Source organism: Haplochromis burtoni, unplaced genomic scaffold (assembly GCF_018398535.1).
Source record: "Haplochromis burtoni strain Fernald_Lab_line unplaced genomic scaffold, NCSU_Asbu1 Contig_29, whole genome shotgun sequence".
Taxonomy (NCBI): domain Eukaryota; kingdom Metazoa; phylum Chordata; class Actinopteri; order Cichliformes; family Cichlidae; genus Haplochromis; species Haplochromis burtoni.
In genome coordinates, this window is record NW_024582390.1 from 1122291 (window position 1) to 1146755 (window position 24465).

The following is a 24465-nucleotide window of genomic DNA, read 5'->3' on the forward strand; positions in this document are numbered from 1 at the left end:
ACGTACAGCTCTGTTATCACTTCCAGCATAAATGAAGACAGAAAACTAAACAGCAGTGACATTTGTAAGGTTACTGGTTTGGCTAGCTGGTATATAATGATGTGCTACGTGACCGCTAGCGACACAGCTATGTTAGCATAATATAAACAAGCTAACTTTTTTTCCACTCGATAAAAGTTAACGTGAGTGTTCTCGGTGGTCAGGAACAAATGTAATCGCATGGCAGGATGCTGTAAAAGGACCAAACTTCAGCCAGGAGAACAACTGAGATAATCCATCCACAATACGAGGTTAGTCATTCATATACTGCTGCATGGGCTGGGCTGTAGTTACATCCTAAGGTTTTAAAAACTGAGCTTAAATAAATGATTAGTGGTAAAAAAAAGCCGAGGGAGGTCAACAGTGATCACTGACTGTTTTAGGAGCTTTTTGAGATTAAATAGAAGAAAATACAAAACATTAAACATGTTAACAACACAAAAGCCATATTAAACACAGACTACTTTAGGCCCGGAAGTAGGATTCGTCGTGTCATCACTGAACGACCGGATAGTGACTGAAATCCGCTTTTCAAAATGGACACTGAATATTTGAATTACTGAACTTTGTGTGTGTTTATCAGTTTTGATTACAGCTGCTGGCTCATATTAAGTTGAAATGCTGGTGGTGTAGATGAAAGAAACTACTGGTGTGATCACAAACCACTTGTCACAGTATCTGCAAAACATGACTTACATTTTTGCCAGAGTGTTAGGACTTTGCAAGTTCTACTTAAAGGTACTGCACCCAGTTTTCACACTGCTGGCTAATGCTACTCGAACATTTGCATCTGTTGTGAAAACATTTCTGTTTCTCCTTTTTGTTGCAGATGGTTCTAAAGTCTGTTTTGAACCCTCACTTTCCAACATATGTTTGTTGCATGTGGTGAAAGATAAATTTGTAGCACATCTACCTTGACTTGGTTGTGAATTATTTTTATTTTTTTTAAATTTCCAAAAAAGTTTAAAATTCTTTCCTCGGCATGCTCATTGAAAAAGTCTGATTGTCTGATTGGGTCTGTTCATGACCGCTCGTCAACAGGGATTCATTCAGCAGCAAAAACAACAAAGCTGCCATCACTTGCTAGAAAAAATTGAAACTGTGTCGCCAAAAAGTCCAAGCTGATTAGTTTATCTTTGTTTACACAAACAAGCACAGTTTGTTTCTGCTGTTGATTATAACCAGGACAGAATAACTGTAACGCTCTTGAGTGCTGATCTTGTCTCCCCTGCTCCGAGTGCAAAGAGTGGCTCTCTGTACCTTGTGTGGCTTTAACCTTGCGTTTGTTGACATTGGTTTAATAAGTCTCTCAGTCACGGAAACCTGTGTGATTCATCTGTCTGTAGTGAATGATGGCTATTGTACACACAGCTGCTAAGGCGTCAAGTTCCTAAGGTTGTGTGTTTTTTCATGTCACGCATTGTCGCCCATGTGTCTCCTGTTATTTTACTGACACAATCATCGGTTGTACAGTATATTGCCCATCAGTAAAACTCAAGTTTAAAGGGTTTACGTATTAAGAGAGTAAGATAAACACAGATGGCACACATACTCATTACTTAATGTCATAAACGTGTTTGTCCATTAGGGTTGAACACGTCTCAGTGTTGCATCTGTTAGCCGTGTACGTCCATCCAGTCAGTACAGGAGAGGAGACGGCTCATGGCACACACAGCAGCTTTGACCCAGCATTTAAGATTATGTTGTTTTTGGATTTTACCAGCTTGACAGATTTTAAGATGTTTTTTTCATTTGAAAGCTTAGCCTATGGGCACAGTGTTTAGACTCAGAGATTCCAGGTTTCACAGAGTATGTCTGTATGACTAGGCTACTCAGCTTTCTAAGTTGTAACAGGTGATGTGAATGAAATCACTCTTTCACCTTAATACTGTGAGGATTTTAATAAAATATTCTTCTGTTGAGACTAAACTCTTGCAATATTTTTATCAAATAGAGGAGGTTTTTGCTAGTTATATGGACACGCATGTTATTTCATCAGGTTACCATTTATCTTCATTATATCAGCGAATATAGTGAGATCACAAAAATGGCTAGCAAAAACTTATTTACAAATGTCACATAATTTCAACAACATACACATGAAGTAGTTGTAATGTTGCAGTTTGTTTTGAGGTCATCTAAAGTATATCATTTGTAAGGATGTGAGTTTTTTATATAGCTTTGGGGAATTAGTTTATATGCTGATTATCCTGGTACCCTAGGCAGTTTTATATAGTACGTTTCACCCAATTCAAAGCAATTTAAAAAAAATATGTATTTATAGTCCCAAATCACAACAATAGTCTCCTCAAGGTGCTTTATCTTGTAAGCTAAAGACCCTACAATAATTATATAAACCAGACTGATTAACACGTCTAGGAGGAGTTGAGGAACAGGCATTCAGACATGTATACATGCATATGCACACTACGATCATTATAGTAAGATTACGGTATTATAAATATTAAGAAAAAAGTCCTCAGACCATTTTTACAAATTCTGTATTCTAGTCTATTACACCATAAACTGCAAAACTTTTTACATCCCAATCAATCTTAACTTGGTATCTTTAGCAAAACACATATAAGTTTGAATTTCAAAGCATCAGCGTTTAACTTAGTATAGTTTTACAGAGCCGCCCTCATGTCTGTAGTACTGTGCAATCTGACGACTGCTGTGAACCCTTGTGACTCCTTCCACATGCTAAAATGATGCAGGAGTCCTTGCAGCTTCTGAGTTAGGGTAATAGGGGTAATGTATGTTGTTGAATTACAAGGCTGAACAACTTAAAACTGGGGTTTGGGGGGTTTGTTAGTTACATGAGAGTCGAGACTTCCACATGGCAGCTTTGCTCTCTAGTACTTAATGTCAGACATGCCTGAATTAACTTCTTTTTTTCTTTTTTTTACTTTCCATTGAATAGCTGAGCTTTTAGTTTTTTATCAAATAAAAGTTCAAATAAAATGTTAACTTTTATTTGCCTCATTGCAAATTTACAGTGGAGCGTGTTGTGTGTTAACTGGTCTGTCTTGGAACAAAGTGCACAAATTACTTAGTGTAGTTTAATAGGTTGGTTAGTTGGCTTTGTTTTAGCTGTATGCACTGTTTAGCAGAGTGTTGAGCACAGGAATTGTGACACAAGATTGGAAGCGTTGTAAACAGGATGGGTTGGCACACTACTGATCCCTTGTGAGCCCCGCCAAAGGACAATGAGCAGGTCTTGCATAGAGGAAGAGCATTCCTTCAAGGAAAGTTTGCCTATTGTCATTGGCCGGGACCTCATTAGGTGCATGACATATTTAGCCAACAGTGACGGCGGGCTGGAGTGCACAGTTTACACGCAAATATGGGAATGAGATGGCTGGAGACGGGAGGAATCACCCAAGTAAGTGTCAGCTAATTTTGTGTTGTTGTAATCAGCTGGTTTAAAAGTTTTAAAGTTTGGAGGCCAGATTAATGCCTTGGGATTATGTCATGTTCTTCAAATATTCCTGAGCAGCTTGTGTGTTGGGTAGGGCCTGATAAAGTCCATTCATGTTAATGAAAAAACTATTATAGACCCACCCTGGGGTTGAAGATACTGCGTTTTATACCATATAGAGTCAGTGAGACACAGTGATCACATTTAATGGGAACTATTCTAACTTCTGTTTCTAAAGAACTAATGATAAAATCTTTCAAACCTTATCTTTATATAACACGTTTCTGTCCTCGTACATGTAATCTACTTAGGTCACAGATTTTGTTTGTATTCTATTATTCAGTCCTTGTCCCTCTCTTTGATCTATTCACTCAACCCGGAGCCGCTGTTACCCTTAGATTTGATGAGTCATACAGAATGAATATACTCGATCTGGTGACGGAAAATAAACACCTTCTTTAGAGCTGACAATAGGTGGAGAGGGTACACACATCATCCCAGACAGATGGGACTGCCTTGGCTCTTAGTGATGAATTGCTAATGTAAGACTCGGTCAGATAAACACAAGGCTGTGTTCGAAATACTTAACAGCAAATGGGTCGCTCTGTGATGTGGCTCTTTCTGCTTCTCAGGGATCTGCAGAGGCCTTTTTGCGTGTCACTAAACAATGATTTATTTTGTCAAATGCAGTGAAATGTTATGGGTGTGGATCCTCAGGATGCATTTTTAGCAGGCGAGGACAACAAGTTGGCCAGCTGACTGTTGCTATGCAACAATAAGAGCTTGAAAATTTCCTTGTGCCGTGACTCAAAATAACCTTCAAAAGTACTAGAGAAAAATGCACACGGGTTTCCATTATGACACAGAAATGATTTTGCTTGTTGGTAATGCATCTCTCCATAGTAGAAATGTTTCTCACAATTGCTGTGTGTCTTTTAGTGAACTGTTGTAGCAACTGTCCCCCTGGTTTCCGTATCGTCAGCTGCTTTGTCCATTTTCATGACTGCATATCTCTCACTTGAGTCATTTGCTGTTGCTCATTTTGGAGTTTATTTGCAATTACTACAAAGCATCAATCTTTAGAGCAGAAAAGATAAGTTGATGACTCAGTTTGCTGACATTTTTTGGACAAAATGGGTGTTTAACGTCACTCCTTGTGGATGTGCTTTTTTGTTTTCAGACGTGTCATAGACCAAACAGGCAATACACTGGAAAACAATTGACATGTTGATTAAAATGAATTGTTAACTGAATCTTATTTTTTTGCCATAGATATTATAAAGGCGGTCGTAACCAAGGCGACCCTAGGTAGTTACGGATTAGGTATTTTGAAGCCATTAGTGTTTTGGTCAGCACCGTGGGCTATTTTGGAACTGTTACCATTTTATGAACAAAAGCCTAATTAGTGCTAGACAGCAGATTAATAAATACAAAATTTTAACTCATCAAAACTTCAGCAAAAACATCTTGTACAGTTTATATAAGGCAGCGGGCCTTATTATTTGTAGTATAATTTGATTATAATGCTGTAACAGCACAAAGATAGCTACAGCTCCTTCTGTGGGTGCACCTATGACAAGGTGGCCGTGCCTCTGACCCCGGTATCCAAGAAGAGTTTTAAAATAAAGATTCACTTACTGTCAGGTTGTTGTAAAGGTGTTTATTATCCATAGAGACCAAGCCTCTCTTTGTACTAGGCTGTAAACATGCTTTTCAATTCTCTAAAGTTAACATGACAGTCTGTGGGGATTGTCTCTCTCTTGGAGCCAGCCTCAAGTGGCCATTAGATTAACCCCGCAAGGTCGTCCCTGTTGTTTTATTTTTGCAAACCTTTAGTACCAGGTTTTATAATCATTTGGGCTGGCAGATTATTGAGCATATGAGTATTGGACTTGTGAGCTTGTGATTTGCAGAATATTTTCCTGTTATACTGATTGTTGGGTTTTTCTCTGTATGTATTATTGTAGGGTCTACCTTACAATATAAAGCGCCTTGAGGCGACTGTTGTTGTGATTTGGCGCTATATAAATAAAATTGAATTGAATTGTTGCTGCACAGCAAGAAGGTCCTTAGTTCAATTCCACCATAAGGCCGGGGTCTTTCTGTGTGGAGTTTGCATGTTCTCCCCGTGTTTGCATGGGTTCTCTCCGGGTACTCCGGCTTCCTCCCACAGTCCAAAGACATGCAGTTAGTGGGGATAGGTTAATTGGTCAATCTAAATTGCCCATAGGTGTGAATCTGTGAGTGAATGTGAGTGCGAATGGTTGTCTGTCTCTATGTGTTAGCCCTGCGACAGACTGGCGACCTGTCCAGGGTGTACCCCGCCTCTCGCCCTATGACAGCTGGGATGGGCTCCAGTACTCCCCGCGACCCTGGAAAGGATAAGCGGAAGCGAATGGATGGATGGATGAATTGAATTGTGACATCTGTAAAGCCATACACAGGTGTTTCTAAACAAAAGCAACTAAACTAAAAATTTAAGTGATAAAAATGGGGCTGTTTAAAGGTTGCTAACATTTCAGAAATTTCCATTCCTACATTGATTTATTCTGTGCCACCCCAAGTTACTTGCTTGACTGACTAGCATGTTGCTTACACTGCATCGTCTGTTTGGATGTCAGTTTCTAATGAGGATAGCACTGATGTTTAAATTTTTTTAAATTCTAGCCAATGCCAGCAAAGATGGGTCAAACACATTTATGAAATCTTTGGGGAAATTATGGATAGACAATGTTCACCATCATCGACGACAGTAATTTTAAACAGTACGACTGTAGTTAAATGTCTTGAGGATGATTCTCCTGTGATGGTGATTGATGGGTCTCTTCTTTTCTTGTTGTTGCAGGTGACCCTCAGTGAGTGACAGATGTGTGACGCTGTGGAGAACCATTTGCATCTCCCAGCGGAGATTTGAGTTCTGGGACACTGAGGTAAGTGCATAGATGTATACTGCATTATGTTGTTCACATTGTTTGTAGTGTTGATATTCATGACAGTCTTGCTCATTGCTCGTTTCTTGATAATTTTCTGCTTATTTTCTTTGAAAACCATTTTAACATTGCAGTGCTAAAGACATACGAAGGAGAACCAATGCTGGCACACATCATGTTGCGTTGTATCCAACCTCTGACTTACAGCGATATAATCTAAATTATGTTTGTGAAAACGAAGAGTTATTATTTGGGAATATTTACCAGTGGCTGAAAAGGACTTGACTATTGTTCCCATGGTAACTGACAAGCTTGCCTCAGCGACTCTGCGATGGTTTGACAAGCTGGAGGAAACAAATGAGTCAGCCTTTCATAAAGAGCCGAACAAGCTGACTAAAAGAGAGCCTTTCAATTCACAGACTCGGATTTAAGAAGTGCGCGCACACACACACACACACACACACACACAGCACCTGAACACACACCACACACACACACACACACACACACACACACACACACACACACAAGTCCACCAGTTCATCTCATCATCTGCTCAGCTCCTGCAGCCCTGCAGCAAATCAGATATCTTTCTCCTTTGAGCCTGTTTTGTAACATTGTCAAGCTTATCTGCAGCACCCTGAGATTTGTGCATTAAAGTTTAGCCTCTGGATGTGGATGTTCTGCTTCTACACGTCTGTCTGCAGTTCATTTTTAAAATAAAGACTGAGAGGTACAGTTGGAGGAAGACATGTTGTAAGCTGTGAAACTCTTTGACCAGTGTGCAAACAAATGATATCTGTATTAATAAGTAGCCAGACGAAACTTCATTTAAATTGTTTATTGTCAACAAAAGTCACATGATTGGGAATGATCTGTAACTCTCAGGTTACGGACAAGTTACAGACAGGTTACAGGTAGTGAAGTAATTAAGTATTGCATAAAAACATTTGAATTAAGGAGAGTTGATTACAGATCATTTGCTTTCTTAGCATTGATTAATGCTATCAAGGTCATTCCATAGAAAATCCACTTGTGCATCTAACCTGACCCGCTTATTTAATTTTTCTCAAAGAGCCATGTGAGAAACTGAGACTACTGTGGAAGACTGCACCAATAATCTAAACTCAATTCTGTGAAGTCTTCATTTTATTTCTTTATAAGCCAATTGGTGGGACCCTCCAAAACATGTGAGCCCTGGGGAAAATTAATTGCCCATTTTTCATTTGTTAAACAATTGGTGCTCTTTGCAGTTTGTTTCTAAATTGCCTGATTAGCTTGTGAAAATTTTCTTTTGGCACAAGTTGTTCCTTGTACCTAATTTACCTAACTTTAAAGGGGAACATCCTATTCCTTGTGATTAGTGTCAGTAGTTCTCATCTGCAGCTCTATTGATCCTGAGACCCTCTGTGAACCTTCACATTTTAAGTATTTAAAAAAAAAAAAAAACAGCAACAACTAATTCAGGACCTAGAGATTCATCAGTGTCCACACTGGTGTTTAGATGTTCTATATAACAGTTTTTCTTTCTATTTCACAGCAATAAGCTACATTTGTGGCTATTAAAATGTAAAAGTATGAAGATGAGCTTGGTATCAAAATGTAGATTTTAAAAAAGAGAAGCTCAACTGAGAGCTTTTCCACATTTGATTCATTTTATCCAGCTATTGGTGTCTGTATCTGTTGGCAGGAAGAACACAGAGATTTTTGTCTTTTACTTATATTTTATTTAAACTGTGCAGAATGGTCTAAATGAAGAAAAAAAACCAAAAAAGCATGTATATTCAAACAGGCCTTGGAGTTTGTGCCCATTTTCTGGCCTGGAAGGATTCGAGTTTAACGAATAAGATTAAACAGGGGTTTCACAGCAGTATGGCTTACTGTCAGTGTGAGCAGTGGGACTGTGCACATGTAGTCTTACAATGTTTCAGGCTTACAAGATAAAAGCAGTTTTTTGCTAAATCTGGTGTGTCTGACAAAGTCATTTTTATGCATATTTCCAAATTTGCCCACACGCAGCTGTTGAATCTAAAGAGTACTGTGTGCCGTAACTGCCTGCATAATCTCTGTTTTTATGAACTTTTTCAGTTCTGTTAACTTGCACATTTTAGAGTGTTATCTCAGTACACTGACCCAGATGCAGCTGTAATGAGTTTATTTGCAACTCTCTGCTATCACATGTCGCATTCTGTGGGGGCACGTTTTTGTGACAAGGCAGGAGCAGAAGACCGAGCGATTGAGAGTGTGGTCAGCACCATACACGTGTATAAATGGAGACGGCAATGGTGTCACTTAATGTGTTACTGTGTTGGAGTGTGTTAGTGTTTTGGGTATATTTACGTTGGCCAGAAGTCACCATATTTAGACCACATGACACATTTAAACGTATCTATCAGCAAGTTAGTGGTAAGCAACAGCAAAAAAAAAGAAAATACTGAAACCACACCTTCACCAAAACTGAGGCACAAACCTATTGCATGGGCTGAAATTTATAAGATATCTGCATTCAAATGTTGTAAAAGACTCCAGGGGTCAAGTTCACTGACCACGAATTAAGTGGGGAAAAGCCAAGCAAATGCTGAATGCCTGACAAATAAATAAATCTCTATATTGTTAGGAAGGGAGAAAAACATTTTACTGTTTAGTGTACGTGAGTGAAGTAACACCCCCCCCACCCCACCCCACCCCCGCGCCCAATGCTTAATTTAGAATCTGCATTTTTGTGCCAGTAAGAGGCATAACACCGCAAAATTGCTGGCCCCACAGCTAGAATCACTGACATAAGTCACTTTGGGAGTGACTGCTGTGAGAAATTCACAGATAATTCACAGATGCAGTACAGATTCTTCCCAGCATGATTTTCCTCGTCATTTAAATTTTGCCAATTTCCACTGAGCACCTTTCGGTTTTTCACTCCCACAGAAATGTGGGTTCGTTTTCAAAAGGCACCAGGGCAAAACAGACAGCGCTCTAGCACCAGAGGTTGGTGGAAGGAGACGTCAGTGAGTTTTTAGAAAGGTTCAGTGTCCTCGAAGTAACAAGATCATTAAAGAAGACTCAGAGGTTTTTCCTAGAAAAAGCACTGGACCGAGCTGATGTTATGTTAAATGTTGAGTCATATTCGCAGAAAGTCTGACCACAGCTCAGCCAGTAAATAGGTTTTACAAGACCTAATAAGCAATGTGAATTTTGTTTTTAGTTTAAAAAAAGTCTTTCTACTAAAATACAATTAAAGAGCCATTAAAGTGGATGTGGACGTGAAAGAGCACAGCATCTTTAACTTAATGTTACAGTGTATCTTTGGGTTGTGAGAGTAGTCAGACTAATTGTCATTCTTGTTAAGCAATAATTCTTTTTAGGCTATGTTCACACTGTAGGCGAAAGCACATCAAATCCGACTTTTTTGACCCTATGCGACCCATATCCGATCATGACAGTGTGAACAGCACAAATCCGATATTTTCAAATCCGATCTGGGTCACTTTCGTATGTGGTACTGAATCCAATACATATCTGATGTTTTAGAAAGCGACTGCTGTTTGAACGGTCATGTCGCATTAAATCCATCTTTTACGTCACCAACACAAGACAGACACCAATTATCAGCGCCAGAGAAGCGCCCGATAAGACATCGCGAACGCTTCCTGGCCATCCCGTGTAGATGTTAGTGAAACTGTGGGGAGACAGCGTTGGAGAAACGTGAACATTTTATTTGTATTGTATAATCTGCAGATTATTTGTAGTGTGAACAAGCAGACCAAAAAATCGGATTTGATCCAAAAATCGGAATTGAGCTTTAGGACCTGCAGTGTGAACGTAGCCTTAGTAGCTTTCCTAAAGGTTAGTGATGGTAAATTAATCCTGGTAGTCTTTGGTGAAGGGCATTGGTGTCAAATCAAGAGAGAGGATGGCCTTGATTTTAAGCTGCAGAGTGCATCTGCTGTTACATAAGTATTGTTTATTTCTGTCACTGTGGCAGCTTGGCACACTGGGTCCATGCAACATCACCTTCAGTGTGTATCCAAACTGTCACTGCCTGTGACTGTTCACCACCTCTCACTCAGCCAATCCCCACACACACACACACACAGTTCCTCTCCCTTGCTGAGACGCACGTCTCGTTCATAGCAAATCTTTTCACGGGATAAATAATGAGAATATATTTTCCATGGGGTGAGTTCTGTAGGAGAAATGGCTTTGCACAGTTTGCTGAAGTTAATTTTAGCTGCTGGAAATGGAGAAGAGAACCAAGGATAACTGTGCGGCCGAAGCCGAAGATGCTATCCCATTACTCATTTCTCTTTATGAATTACAAGCTAGAAAATGTCCTGTTTGTAAATGTTAAAAACCCTCGCCATTTTTAACCACCATATCGTTCTGCTCTGTGACGTTCTGTGACGTTACAAATATATGAAAGAAGACATGAGCTCGTCATCTATGATTTGAATTGTAGAGTGAAAGCTCAAAGGAATTCCTGTGGTGGTTCATGTTTGCAGTGACAGGTACTGGCTCCGAGCTGACTTGTTGCATAACATTGTGATGAGGATAAGAACAGCATGCTGCTGATTTTATATGTTGCCGCTTGTGTTAACTGGAACTGATGTGCACTTAGCATCACTGTGTTTCATGTTTGATTGTTTATTTCAAAACCCATGAGATTTAATGTTGTCTTTCAGAATGATTTTTTTTTTTTGCTGTTGCTGGGTTATAATCACAGGCCAAGGTAAATGGTTTCTGGGGTACTGCCTTTGCACTGTACAGAGGTTTTTTTTTTTGTTTTTTTTTTCCCCCTGCATATAAAATCAAATCAAATGTTGGCACACACCAGAGAGCTTTTGACCTGACACCAAAGGAAAATCACTAGTGTGTAGTACACAACTAGTTGGTTAGTTATGTTGAGCTTAAATGAAGAGTTCTGTGTCATTAAAGTAGCTCTCTTTTTATCTGGCCGATTTAGGTTACACTGAAGATTTAACCTGGTTAGAAGCTGGTTATGTGGTAACACTTCCAGAAAAAAAATGACATTCATTTTCTAGTGAAAAATACAAATGTCCTATTAAATACATATGAACATGAGTTGCCTGAAAGAGCTTTTGTTTTTGACCTTCATTATCACTGAAAAAACTAAATCTAAATGTTAGCTGTTATCGAGAAACAGATGGGACTTTGTTTAATAAGGAAGCCCAAAAAGCACCAAGCACAGCTTTTACTAAGCCTGGTTTTTATTGGGCTTAGTCACAGCTTGGATATTTTCATACTTATGTGGAGTACATACACTTGCCTGTTCTGTATTTGAAATCTGTGGGAAGTTTTGTTGTGTTGTTTATTGCCTTAAGACATTGTAAACTACATATTTTTTTTATGTTATCTTCTGTAGTAAGCACCTTGAGGTTATGTGTAATGAAAGGTTCCTTGTAAATAAAATTGACATTGCTGTCTTCATTCTCCTCCTGTGTTTTCCTTTCTCCCTTCCCATTACTGTACCCACCACCTTCCTCTGCCTCTGTTTGTCCACCAGGCAGCCAAAGGGGGGGTGTCTCTGAGGAAGATGCTGGGCTCAGAACGCAGTGTTGTCGAAGAATGGCTCTCAGAATTCAAGGTAAAGGCCCTCGATTGCGCTACTCTCATTCATGAGTCATAACTATGAAATCTACTCCTGAAGGCTATTTTTTCTCTCTCTTTTTTTTTTCGAGAGAGGAACTGCGTACTGTGTTTGTAACAGCTGTGGCGAAGAGTGTTGAGAGTAAAAACTGTGTGCATCTGTCATCTCGTTAACATTTCAGTCCTTTGTAAATTCTAATTAAATGTAGTGAACGCTAGCAAGAACAGTGGCTAGCTTAGGTCAACTCGGGCCTATCATCAGCTGTGTTTAATCAGCATAACCTCTCTGTACTACACAAAATGTACTGTGCATAGTTTGTTCTTTGAACTCACAAGCAAAGTAGCTGCTTATATCTGCTTCATCATGTTTTCATACATTTTTATTTTCCTTTTTTTTTTTTTTTTTTTTTTTTTTTTTTTTTTTTTTTTTTTTGGATGCATATAAATTATGGGATTATTCAGCTTTCAGTAATCAGTTAGCTTTTATATAAGAACAGTGCAAGAGTTGCTGTTCCAGCCTCATGTCCTCATGTTCTTGTAAATGCTAGTAGATACTGAAAGCAATTTCACATACTCATTAATTGTGAAGCGCTAACAATAGTTTTTCTGTGTTTGCGGTTTCTCAATGAATTGCACAGTGCCGCTTGTCATTTCCAGTATAGATTTAAGCTCAGCTGCATTGTCAGCTATTAGTGACAAAAGGCTAATATTATCTCAACAATTGATTTTTTTTTTTTTTTTTTAACAATACAAATAGCAAATCTAAAAGGCTAAAGACTACAATAGCAGGCTAGCAAGCGTCTCATTATTTTTTTCATTCATATTCTTGTAATGAAAAAATAGCTTTAAAAATATCACAGTGGCATGCAAAAATATACACAAATGACCCCACTCAGTAAAATTTGGGTTAAGACAGTTTGGCTAATAGGCAATGCAAATGATTTTTTTTTTTTTTTTTTTTTTTGGGGGGGGGGGTGCTGGTATTTGTAGTGTTTCAGTTGAAGTAGTTAGTTGAATGTAATTAATTAATAATAAATGTTGCTTCACTCTTGGTGTTCCAGACTAGTTTAAAAAAGTGTTTATGTCACTTTTCTTTCTCATTCTGTGAAGAAGGAATGGGTTCCTTTAAGCACTGTGGTTTGTACAGTGCATTAAACCGTTATGACACGGCCACAAAGTTTCTGTCACCTTAGCAATCATAAATCTGATGCAAAAGTCAGTTCAGCACATTTACAAAACAGAAAAGTGCAAAGGTGATGACGAGCTAAAAAGAAGGAAATAATGTGCAGTACATTAAGAGGAATGGAAAAAGACAGCAGAAAACTAGAGAAAGGAGGAAAGATGAGAATAGAATGGTATGACTCATGGTGGTGCAGACCAGGCACATTGTGTTCTGCCCTCAAAATGATCATACTCTCACGCTGAGAGGCTATAGCTGCCGTCTGTCATCTACAAAACACGATCTTGACCATTTGAAGGATTTCACCCCAGGATGTTCTGAGGATGTCAGACATCATCAATCTGTTAGGTTCAGAGTTATTTTATCAAAAAGCTATGCTTTCCTAAAAGTTTTCTTTTCTTACTTCACCTACCACATTGTCAAACTCATCGACTGGGGAAGTCAATCTTTTCAAGTCTTTTTTTGATGCTTCCATTTTTAATCAAGGGACTTCTTACATGTCACAGCATGCTGACACACAGTTAAGTCACTGTGTGCTGTGAAACAATTGAATACAGGACGTAGAATTACACACAGTCTTTACTTGTTCTCTAGTTTTGTGGCTAGACGTAGAAGTTGTTTGCATCACTCAACAGTCCTCTGTCTCCTTGCTTTAGTCCTTACCAGAAACCCACATCCCCAGCTACGCCGGCAGCCTTCATCTAAAGAAGTCCTTGGTCCCAGCTCTCTACAGAGTCATCCAGGACCCCAACAACGAGGTAATACACGGAGGACACGCACATGCAGACGGATGGTTTTTAGCTCAAGGAAATGTGCTGCTTGTGAGTCATGATGTTGTTTCTGTTGGCACTGAGCAAAAAAACTTGACACACAGCCGTGTCTGCAGGGCGTACATGCACACCACAACACTCTGCTGTTGTGTATGATGGAAGGCACAATGGCGGTGCCGTCTGCGTTGCCTGTGAGACGGTACACTGTGTTCCCTGTATGCACACACATGCAGTGCTTTGCTTAACAAACTAAAGCGTCCGCAGCCAAAGCTGGAAAAGACACAGTCACCGCAGTGCCCAAGCACCTCAATATCTTTTTCTTACTAAGCAGATGTTTCTTGCACCTGCACAGCTAGACCGGTGTTTTGTACTTTAAAGGGACCTAATGACACAGTTTCTAAGCAAAGGCCTGAGGTACTCAATGAGAGAGGACTTTAATTTGGCTCTAATGACACACTTGGTGCCTCCAGTTCTTTCTGGCCCCGTTTTCACCTCGATTTCACGGTCGAATTTGAGTGTCAAGCAACTAGGGATCTAACTTCCATTAGTGCTGTCAGTCTGGCTGCACAATCCCATTAATGATGACACAAGTGATTGAGGAGTGCATGCATGTCTGTGTGTGTGAGATAAAGTAGGGGAGAGTGTAATGTGTGCTTGAATTTTGCATGGTTTTTTTGTTGCTGTTGTTTTTTTGTTGTCAAGCTGAGGACATGAAGGGCAAATGCCTTGCCAAGTTCTTTGCCGCCTTTTTCCCCAGTCAGCCATGTACAACACACTTACACAGTCGTGCTGTGTGGGCATTCACTCACACTGACCCCTGGACTGTATAAACGCTGTGGCTCAGCTGGCCTCCCCTGACACTACATCTGCCGAGGCTTTCGTTGTAGTGAATTATCCCCTCTGCTTCTATGCATCTCGCACTATCAACTGGAAGCGAGATGCTCCCTCCATCTGTCCATTCTGTCGTGTTACGTTTACAATGGCGTTCGTTCATGTTCTGAAACGAGAGCTATGTGAGTCCATTTCTGCAGGCTACTAAAAAGGCTGCTGCTGAGGCTAATGGGAGGTAATAGTTTATAGCAGTTTATAGCAGTCATCCTGAACCTATTGTTCTTTAATATTAGCTTAGACATACATTTCCATGAATTTAATTATCTTAAAGTGGACCTATTATGCTCATTTTTAACTCTATAGGTCTTTATATCTTATACCAGGCATTGGTGCATCCCAGCAGTTCATTCTTTCTCTGAAACGAGCTGTTTTAGCTCCTCTTCCTTTAAAGCCACCCTCCCTTGAAGCTAGCTTTTATCTTACTGGCTGTTCCTCGCAGACAGAAGGTTTGAACAGCAGGTGGAGAAGGATACTGTCTCTCATCAGCATTATACGGAGCCAGTGGAAGAAACTACCTCATTGATGAAACTTGGCTATGCTTACTATGAGCATCCAGGAGCTTAAAAATACACCCCCGTATAACAAAAATAAAGAAGACCATTTTAGATGTTCTATAAACTGTTTTTGTTATGTGTTAACGGTATTAATGACAGCTTTTATTGGTTTTTGTGATATTGGGGTTAAATATAAATGGATTAAACATTTTATATACAGAAAAATACAGTTCAGTTTCCATATTTAGTTTTGTTTACTGCCTTATTGGGAGAGCCTAACAAGCATGGTGTAAATTCCAGTAAGGTGTCAGATCTCGTGTTAATTTGTTAATTTGCATTTTCTTGTTTCCATCTGTGATCCAGCTCTTGGAGCCTGTGTGCCACCAGCTGTTCGAGCTGTACCGGAGCGCCGAAGACCGCTTGCGACGCTTCACCCTGCAGTTCCTGCCCGAGCTGGTGTGGGTTTATCTGCGCATCACTGCCAGCAGGGATCGTCAGAGCAATGGCTGCATCGAGGCCCTGCTTCTGGGCATTTATAACTTGGTAGGTGTTCACCTTTCTGGGTCTGGTTACAGTAGCATGACCCAACTCATACAAAAAATAATAATTAAACACCCTATCAAATAAGCATCATTCGCTTCTTAGTGTTGGACATTAGAGCATGCCCTTTACACTGATTATGTGCAAAATTTAGCATGAGGTGTTACAGACACACTGACTGTGACAATTTACTTCATAAAGTATGACGTCAGGTGCAGGGACTCTGCTCTGAAACAGTCTCTGACAGTAGCAGAGCGATGGTCTTGTTACTGGCTGAGCCTTAAACGCGACCTTGTGGATAACCAGGTCCACTATAAAGTGTTGCAGTGCATACCAGTAGAGTTCCTGCAATCTGCCGTGAACTTGAACAGAGATTTCAGTTATTTTGTTTTTAGCAGGCAATACTAATATCTTTGTTTTGTTTCATTTGTTTAAGGCTCATTTGCAAATTGTTAAAAGTTAAATACAATTTAGCCTTAAAGGACTTTTTTAAAAAACCGAAATGTTGAAATGCTCCCTGGATCATTAATTCAACAAATCCATGTGGTATCCCGACAGTAAAAACAAACAAGCAACGACTATTCAAATCTTCACAGTGAACTGCCAAATGTGATTTGACTGTCAAAATTCAGAATCAGGGACAGACTCATTCTGAAATATGGAGCAAGGGTGGCTGCAGTGTCCAGTTTCACACTGTTAAACCCTTCACATGATCTGTCAACTGCTTACCCTGCAAACATAACCAGTATCTTCTGTTTGCTGCTGAGCTTTTTTTTTTTTTCCTCCTCAGTTTTGAGTACTGCTTATTAGGTGTCCTGGTTCTAGTTTGACGACTGCTCTTACAACATCATCATCCATAAAGGGATATCTCTGCCAAAGCTAAAGCTTCCCCACCATGCCAAGCATGAATCTGGATTGTAATAGTTTGTAGTTGCATTTAACCCATTCACCCAGTGAAGCAGTGGGCAGCCACCAGTGCAGCGCCCGGGGAGCAGTGTGTAGGGACTGTACCTTGCTCAGGGGTACCTCAGGGTAGCCGTTCAGTGGAGTCGAACCCCGACCTTCCGATCATGGGGCCACCACTCTACCTACTGAGCTATCCCTGGATAAGAATGTGGGAAAGTGCATTTTTTAAATGGAAATCACAGGTGCTTTAGATCTAATACAAGTGAAACATTGTTAAGGTTGAACGTCTGTTGACTTGAAAGACGACCTACAGGGAAAACCCTGGATAATGGGACGAGCGCAGATAGATTGCATCACCAGGAAACACCCCTGGGGAAATGTGCTAAGAGCTTGAGATATCAATAGAAAGAGCTCCATGACAGCCAGCAGAGCTAAGGGTATACCCATGCATAATTCATCCCTCAGTCTATACCACTCACCCCACACACACACACACACACACACACACACACACACACACACACACACACACACACACACGCATAGGTACATACTGCTCGTGCTCATTGACATCTTGCCTGTCTTCAGCGATGACTTCTCCTTGATAAACAGCCTTGCTTTCAGCAGTCGCCGCAGATATTCAGAGATGTACTGTTACCCAGTGAAGGGCACACCAAGGCATGAATCAACAACAAATTCAAGGAGAAGTGCAGATAAGAAAGATTGTCTGAAAAACCAGAAAAGCTCACCACTTTGATTAGTGTAAAGGGGATGGGGCGAGAGATCAAACTGAAACAAGAAAAGTTGTCTCAACTTTACTCGTTCTGTTAACAGTGTCCGTCATGCTCACATGTAATAGCCACTTGAGTCCTATTGAGCTGCTCATAATTGAATTTCAGGGTAAATCTGGGAAATGAGAAATTTTCACAAATGTTCTCATGTACATCCGTAAATGTTTATTTTTTTCCTCTTTTTAATATATATCAGGAACACAGATAATCAGGTCTTACTTGTAGAAATGGCATCATTCTCAGGGAAGCGTTAATCTTTGTGTAACCCATCACAGTGTGAAATTGGAATTGAGTGGCACCGGTTCTGGCAGTGACATTTAATCTGCCAGCAGAATAGACGAACACCAGGCTTAACCGCGTGCGTGATAGGCGGTTCTACAACAGTACTGATAAATGTTTGCACCTTAACCACCACAGAGGGAAAAAAAAAAATCACATTTACAAGCTTAATATACACTCATCAGCCTCTTCTTTAAGTACACATGTTCAGTTGCTTACAAATATCTAATCAGCCAATCACATGGCAGCGTTTGGGCATGTAGAAATGATGAAGATGACCTGCTTAAATGTGCTTAAATCACATTGTTCCAGGATGTGGAACAATGTGATTTAAGTGACTCTGAATGTGACACTTTTGGCGTTTTTGATGTCATACGGCTGGTCTGAGTATTGCAGAAACAGCTGGGATTTTCCCACCCAACCATCTCTAGTGTTTACATGCTCAGAAAAAGAGAAACTATGCAGTGACCGGCATTGTAGGTTGCTTCAGAATGACATGAAAGCAACACAAACTCAAATAACCACTCATTAAAAGAAAGGTATGCAGAGAAGCATCTCTGAACATGCAACATGTTGAACATTGAAACAGATGGACTGCAACAGCAGGCGATCACACTAGGTGTCCGTTCTGTCTCCACTAAGAACGGACTGAGGCTACAATTCACCAGAACTGGACAATAGAAGACTGGAAAAATGTTGCCAGGTCTGATAAGTCCTGATTTCTGCTGCAACATTCAGACTGTAGGGCCAGAGTTTAGAGTAAACGACATGAAAAGCAGGGATCCACCTGTCTTGTATTAAGGCTGCTGCTGGTGTAATAGAGTGGAAGATATTTTTTGGCACAGTTTGGACCTTGTTGGCTTTCCTGACATTGTCCATCTCTTTATGACCACAGTGTACCCATCTTCTGATGGCTGCTTCCAGCAGGATACTGCACTATGCCACAAAGATCAAGCTATTTCTAACTGTGTACAAGGCTGTTCTTAGTGGTTTTCAAATTTTATATGATATACCTAATTCTGTAGCTGATTTAAAAAAAAAAAAAAAAAAAAGGTTGTGGATGTCCCACAGAGCAGGCCCACCTCACAGTATCAGAATCATTGTTTCAAATGCAAACCTGCATTCCTTCAGTAACACACCTTCTCTGTTTCTTTGGGTTTGCAGGAAATCGTGGACAAAGATGGCAACAGCAAGCTCCTTTCCTTCACTATTCCATCTCTCTCCAAACCATCGATATATCATGAGGTAAGCCTCTCTTCACTGCAGCTCTGCAAGTTGCAGAAGGACTTACTTAAATAGCTATTTAGAAGGTGGCAGTTCAACATCCCAGCACTGCAGGTCTTTTTTTCATTAACATCACCTTGAGGGGTTAGCTGTCTGTATGTGTTAGTCCCTCTCTGCCAGATCTGTGTCTTTCAAAAATCTAATAAGAAAAGATTTAACAATCTATGCACTTGTCGATTTCTTTGATTTTTAAATGAGAGCATTTCAACTTTCGTTCATTTTTTGTTTGAGTCGCTTTTAGTTGCTGTCACGGTCACGCTGGCTTCGTGCAAACGCTGACCTGTCTGCTACAACAGACACAGTATTGACTGTTGCTTTGACCTGGAATTCCATTACCAAGAGGTTTTAAAGGACATACCGACTGTTTACTGGCAGCTCATAGCCAGATTTTAGAGCCTTTTTTACTCCTCATAGCACAGAGTGACAGCCCTCAGTAGGTGCTTGTCTCTGAGTTGTGCGTGTGAGTGTTGATGAGACTTGAGTGTGTAGCATGTGCTGAGGGCGATTTATTGCTGTAATTATAAGCTTGAAAGGCTCTATCCTCCATGCTGAGAGAGTGAAGAAAGCATGGAGGTGTGTGTGTGTGTGTGTGTGTGTGTGTGTGTGTGTGTGTGTGTGTGTGTGTGTGTGTGTGTGTGTGTGTGTGTGTGTCACAACAAGCTTCCTCAGCTGTAGTACGGCTCTGCACGTCACGTGGCCTTATCCCTTGGCCTCCAGCATTAGCATACACTCCGCTCACTTGCTTTTTGTTTTTTCTCAGCGCCACTGCCTCGCCTTCTCTGCTCAGTGTCACACAAGATACCTAGGACAGAATATCAATTCAATTTAGAGGTGACTTTTGGTCTGCACACCATCAGAATAAAATGGCCTTGTGACACATCCTCACTTGGACATAGCCAAAGAGGCCACGCACTCGGTCGTTACCTCTTCCTCTTTTTATTTCAACATGAAGATTTAAGATGACTTTGTTTGTTAACCTGAATACCTTAGCTTGTCTCTGGAATGACACAGTGCTGGACAGCGAAATACACCTTGGTTATTCAGTTTATCCTCTGTGCTTATGGTAACCTAGAGATATCAGATCTGTAACACGGCAAGGATTAAAATAGGAAGTTAAAATTGTCAGACCGTATAGCAGTCACATTGCTGAGGATATAAAACGATCCTTAAGGCCACGTGACATGGTAATTCATGTTGTGTAATTGAGGTTGAAGGCTTTGGGTTTTGGTCAGCGAAACTACACAGCAGATCCACACAGCAAATTCTGCTGTCTTGTCTTATGATCAGTATGATGACAAGATCATGAATGCACAAGTGCTCTGTTTATAGAATTTTTTTCCCCACAATATTGCAGGATTTCTGGTGCCCTTCAGAGTTTTTAGCTAAAGAGAATTCAAAAACAATTCTTTTTGAACAAGTTTTGTTGATTTGATCCATTTAAGTATATGATGTATTTAATGAAATGGTCAAATAAGGAGTCATTGGCTTTACCGACTGTTCAGTAGTCATGCTTTCTGTCATGATATGTATGAACTAATACATGAACAAATTTAACTCGGGTAATTTTTGTTAATACTTACTTTCTTTTGTATAATAAAAATAAAGAGAATGAAACAAAACAACAAAAATTACAACATCAGGCCATGAACAAGCTGGATTACTTTGTCTCTACAGTCCCCACAGTTTGTTTTTGTGACATGTAAACCTAGTCTGGTTCTTTCATTTTTCTCAACACGTTTCCACAAAGTTTCGTTATAGTTTTCCATTTAAACAAAGAAAAGGGCCATTTATCATTTACTGTCATGCTATAAAGGTGCCACAGCTGGGAAATGTTTAATGAACTGTTTTTCTTTATAGCCTTCTAGCCTGGGGTCAATGGCACTGACAGAGGGAGCGCTCTGTCAACATGACCTGATCAGAGTGGTGTACAGCGGCCTCCATCCTCAGAGAGAGACCTTCACTGCGCAGAACAGGTACTGATTTAGATTTAGATTAGATGTTTAGCTGTAGTTTATACACACTGAGATCCTTGTTTGTTCAATTGGGGGCAGTGGCAGTGGTAGAGGTCTTTCAAGGTGCAACTCGCCATACTGAATCAAACTTTGACTAATTTATTTTCATTAATAAAATACTTTATTTATTGTACACCATCTATAAAACCTTTTTAAGATGATCAGATCGTAAGCCTTGATGCTCGCCCAGCCTCCTCTGGCCAGACTTGGCAGGTCTGAAAGCTTTTTTGGCTCTAAAATACTTTATGCTGCTATGGTGATCTTTGCATAGAAATGAAGCAATAGAATGAGCAGATATAAATAAATGCCCGTGACATATACAGTGGTGTGAAAAAGTATTTGCCCCCTTCCTGATTTTTCATATGAACTACCTTTTTAAGGTCATGCCACAGTATCTCAATCAGATTCAGGTCAGGACTTTGATTAGGCTACTCCAAACTCTTCATTTTGTTTTTCTTAAGCCATAGAGGTGGACTTGCTAATGTGTTCTGGATCATTGTCCTGCTGCACAACCGAACAGATGGGCAGACATTCTCCTTGAGGATGTTTTCTTAGATAGCAAAATTCATGGTTCCATTTACCACAGCAAGTCTTCCAAGTCCTGAGGCAGCAAAACAGCCCCAAACCATCACATTACCACTACCATGTTTCACTGTTGGTATGATGTTCCTTTCCTGAAATACCAGATTTAATGGGACAAAAGTCTTGGGGATCATCAAGATGTTTCTTGACAAAAGTGAGACAAGCTTTTGTCTTCTTTTTGGTCAGCAGCGGTTTTGTCCTTGATAAGAAAGAAACTGGCAGAAATGGAATCCAGTTTTGCCAGTTTCTTTCTTATTGTTGAATCATGAACTCTGAGCTTAACTGAATCGTCAATGCACGCTTGGAGTAATTTTGGTCGGGCAGGGGAAGGAAGGGGGCTAACGTTTTGTCACACCACCATAGCAAATAATCTAGGGGAAGCACAGATAACACTCATCATCTTTAGTGTTTTCCAGAGCAGGGTGGCCCCCTGGTTTCCATAAACACAGAGCCTCATAAATATACTTAATGGTTTTCAGCAGGACCAAGCCTCTTAGCTTATCTGGAAATCCATTTGTTGAGTTGGGCGTGAGATAGTGTTTATGAGAAGAAGGCTCAAAGCTCCCGAGAGGTGCCAGCTCAGTGCTACTGATGTAGCACTGTAGCAATGATCTAGCACCAAGCAATTTACATCCACCTTGCACACAGACTCAGTTAGGCCACTTAGATTCAAGGGCTTCCTCATTGTCCTCCCTCAATATGCACTTAAGGAAATAAAGTATGCTATATGGAAGCTGAAGGCTAATAATAACAAAGGGAGAGTTCTGTATCGATTCCATTTGAGTACCACCAACTTTTTATTCTCTCTCTCTATTTTTTTTAAACAACTATCAAACAGTTTTGTCACAACACAGAGGGTCACGGATGAGTTGTTGTCATGGAAATTTTTGTATTAAATAATTCACAGTTTCTGTGTTGTTGTTTGGGGTGGCTGTGGCTTAGGAGGTAGAGCAGGTCCCCTATAAAGGTTGGTGGTTCGATCCCCTGTCTGTTCCAGTCTGCGTGCCAATCATCCTTGGGCTCCAAGTTGCTCGTAAGAATGTGTGTGAAAGTTGGATAGAAAGCACTTCCATTTAAGAAAATAAAAAGTGCCCATATGAATGGGTGAATGAGGCAAGTTGTATGAAAGTGCCTTGAGTGGTCAATTACAGTAGAAAAGCTATATATATAAGAACTGCTCCATTTGTCACGCTTACATGTGGGCCTGATCAGCCTTTGCCATAACTTCTAGCTGGAAGAGCACTTTCCCCCACAGAACTTATGCTACAGTTGCTTTTCAGTGACTTCATTAGTAATTTGTACATATACTACCCAAACCTCACCTGTGTGTTCTACAGCGCCACCCTCTTTAGTTTTATGCATGACTCCTAGTGATGTAAATTTTGCCATCACTGGGTAAAGCGAGGCTTTGTGTCCGACAGTTGTGTGTGTCCATGTTGCTCTACATTAAAATGGACCATCTACTCCATGTGTCCTCCAGGAGAAACTATTTGTACACAACTGTCCGTGCTTGTGCCCAGAAGCTAGTATAATCTTGGCCCCTCTCTGTCAAAGCTTCTGAGTTGCGTAGGTTTGCCAAATATTTTAACAATAATCTCTTTACTGGGTGAACCCGCAGCAACAAGTATGCTATCCACTATGAGTTCAAGATGACTTAAATCTTTAGTGTCACTGATTCTGCATCATTGATAAGAAGTCTGTGGAGAGCTTAAGGGCGATTACTGCAGTATGTAAGGCTATGCATCTACAAGCGGCACACTGGCTGACAATGCACAAAAGTGCTTAGGCAAGCAGACTGTTTAACACTTCATAGAGTTGATAAATTGCTTGAACCACGCTGCATAATTGTTCTCAGTGAAAGTGTCATACTTTAAAGGTATGATATTGATTAAAAGTGATGTTTCCTTTTTTCCCAACTTTTTTTTTTGGACTAAGTTGATTAGACTCCATTAACAGTGTGTTTTTGGTTGCAGGTTTGAGGTGCTGTGTTTCCTCATGCTCTGCTACAACTCTGCTGTGGTCTACATGCCCCTTTCTTCCTATCAGTCAGTCTGTAGGATGAGCTCACGGTAAGAAAAACAAAAACGCGTGTACCTTCTTTTGTTTTGCATTTTCTCCACCCAAGTGATAACCAGCCTCTGCAATGACACATTTTTTGTATTACCTGCTTTCCAGAAATTAGGATTAAAACACCTCATAGACCGTGTAACCATATCTCAGTACAGACTGCCATCTTTGCAGGAGGATTTGATAAATGCAGTTTTATTTGAAATGAGTTGAACTGACTGTGCTTTTGGCCAATCAAAAACCTTACTGCTGGATACCTGTCTCCATCTGTCTATTTTGGAAACACTGAGACGCCCTAAGGAGAAAGGATCAATGTGGAATTTACAATATGATGCAGATAATTATTCCACCGCAGCATGTAGACGATTCAGGATATGAATCGCTGCCTACTGTGACCGATCAGACAGACAACGCCTGAAGCAAGCTCAGTCTAGTCTAGACAGATGGCAAACTGTGACTGTGAAGACTTCAGAGCACGAGAACGGCACTCACTCTTTCAGTTTAGCCTCACAGTAAAGACGTGAGCGCCCTGCTGGCTGACCTTGCCTAACCTTCTGCGAGTCTCAAGAAGTTCAGATTTTGTTCCCCTCACTCAGTGTTTGATGTGTTTCCTCAGGAAGTGTCTGATGTTTCCTTTAGTAGTTCTTCCCATTTAGCCTCATCTTATCTGATGTTTGC

The 24465-nt window shown here is 40.3% G+C and overlaps 1 protein-coding gene across 3 annotated transcripts in view; it reads left to right on the plus strand.

Moving 5' to 3' along the window:
- LOC102288626 (protein FAM126B) overlaps positions 1–24465 on the plus strand; it is a 49252-nt gene that overhangs the window by 13429 nt on the left and 11358 nt on the right. For all 3 annotated transcript variants that reach the window (XM_042219170.1, XM_042219171.1, XM_005918311.3), the window contains exons 2-8: positions 6306–6390; positions 11909–11989; positions 13828–13929; positions 15690–15869; positions 19007–19087; positions 20984–21099; positions 23694–23789. In XM_042219170.1, the coding sequence (XP_042075104.1) occupies positions 11939–11989; positions 13828–13929; positions 15690–15869; positions 19007–19087; positions 20984–21099; positions 23694–23789 (626 nt within the window). In that variant the 5' untranslated portion in view covers positions 6306–6390; positions 11909–11938. The remainder of the gene's footprint in view (positions 1–6305; positions 6391–11908; positions 11990–13827; positions 13930–15689; positions 15870–19006; positions 19088–20983; positions 21100–23693; positions 23790–24465) is intronic.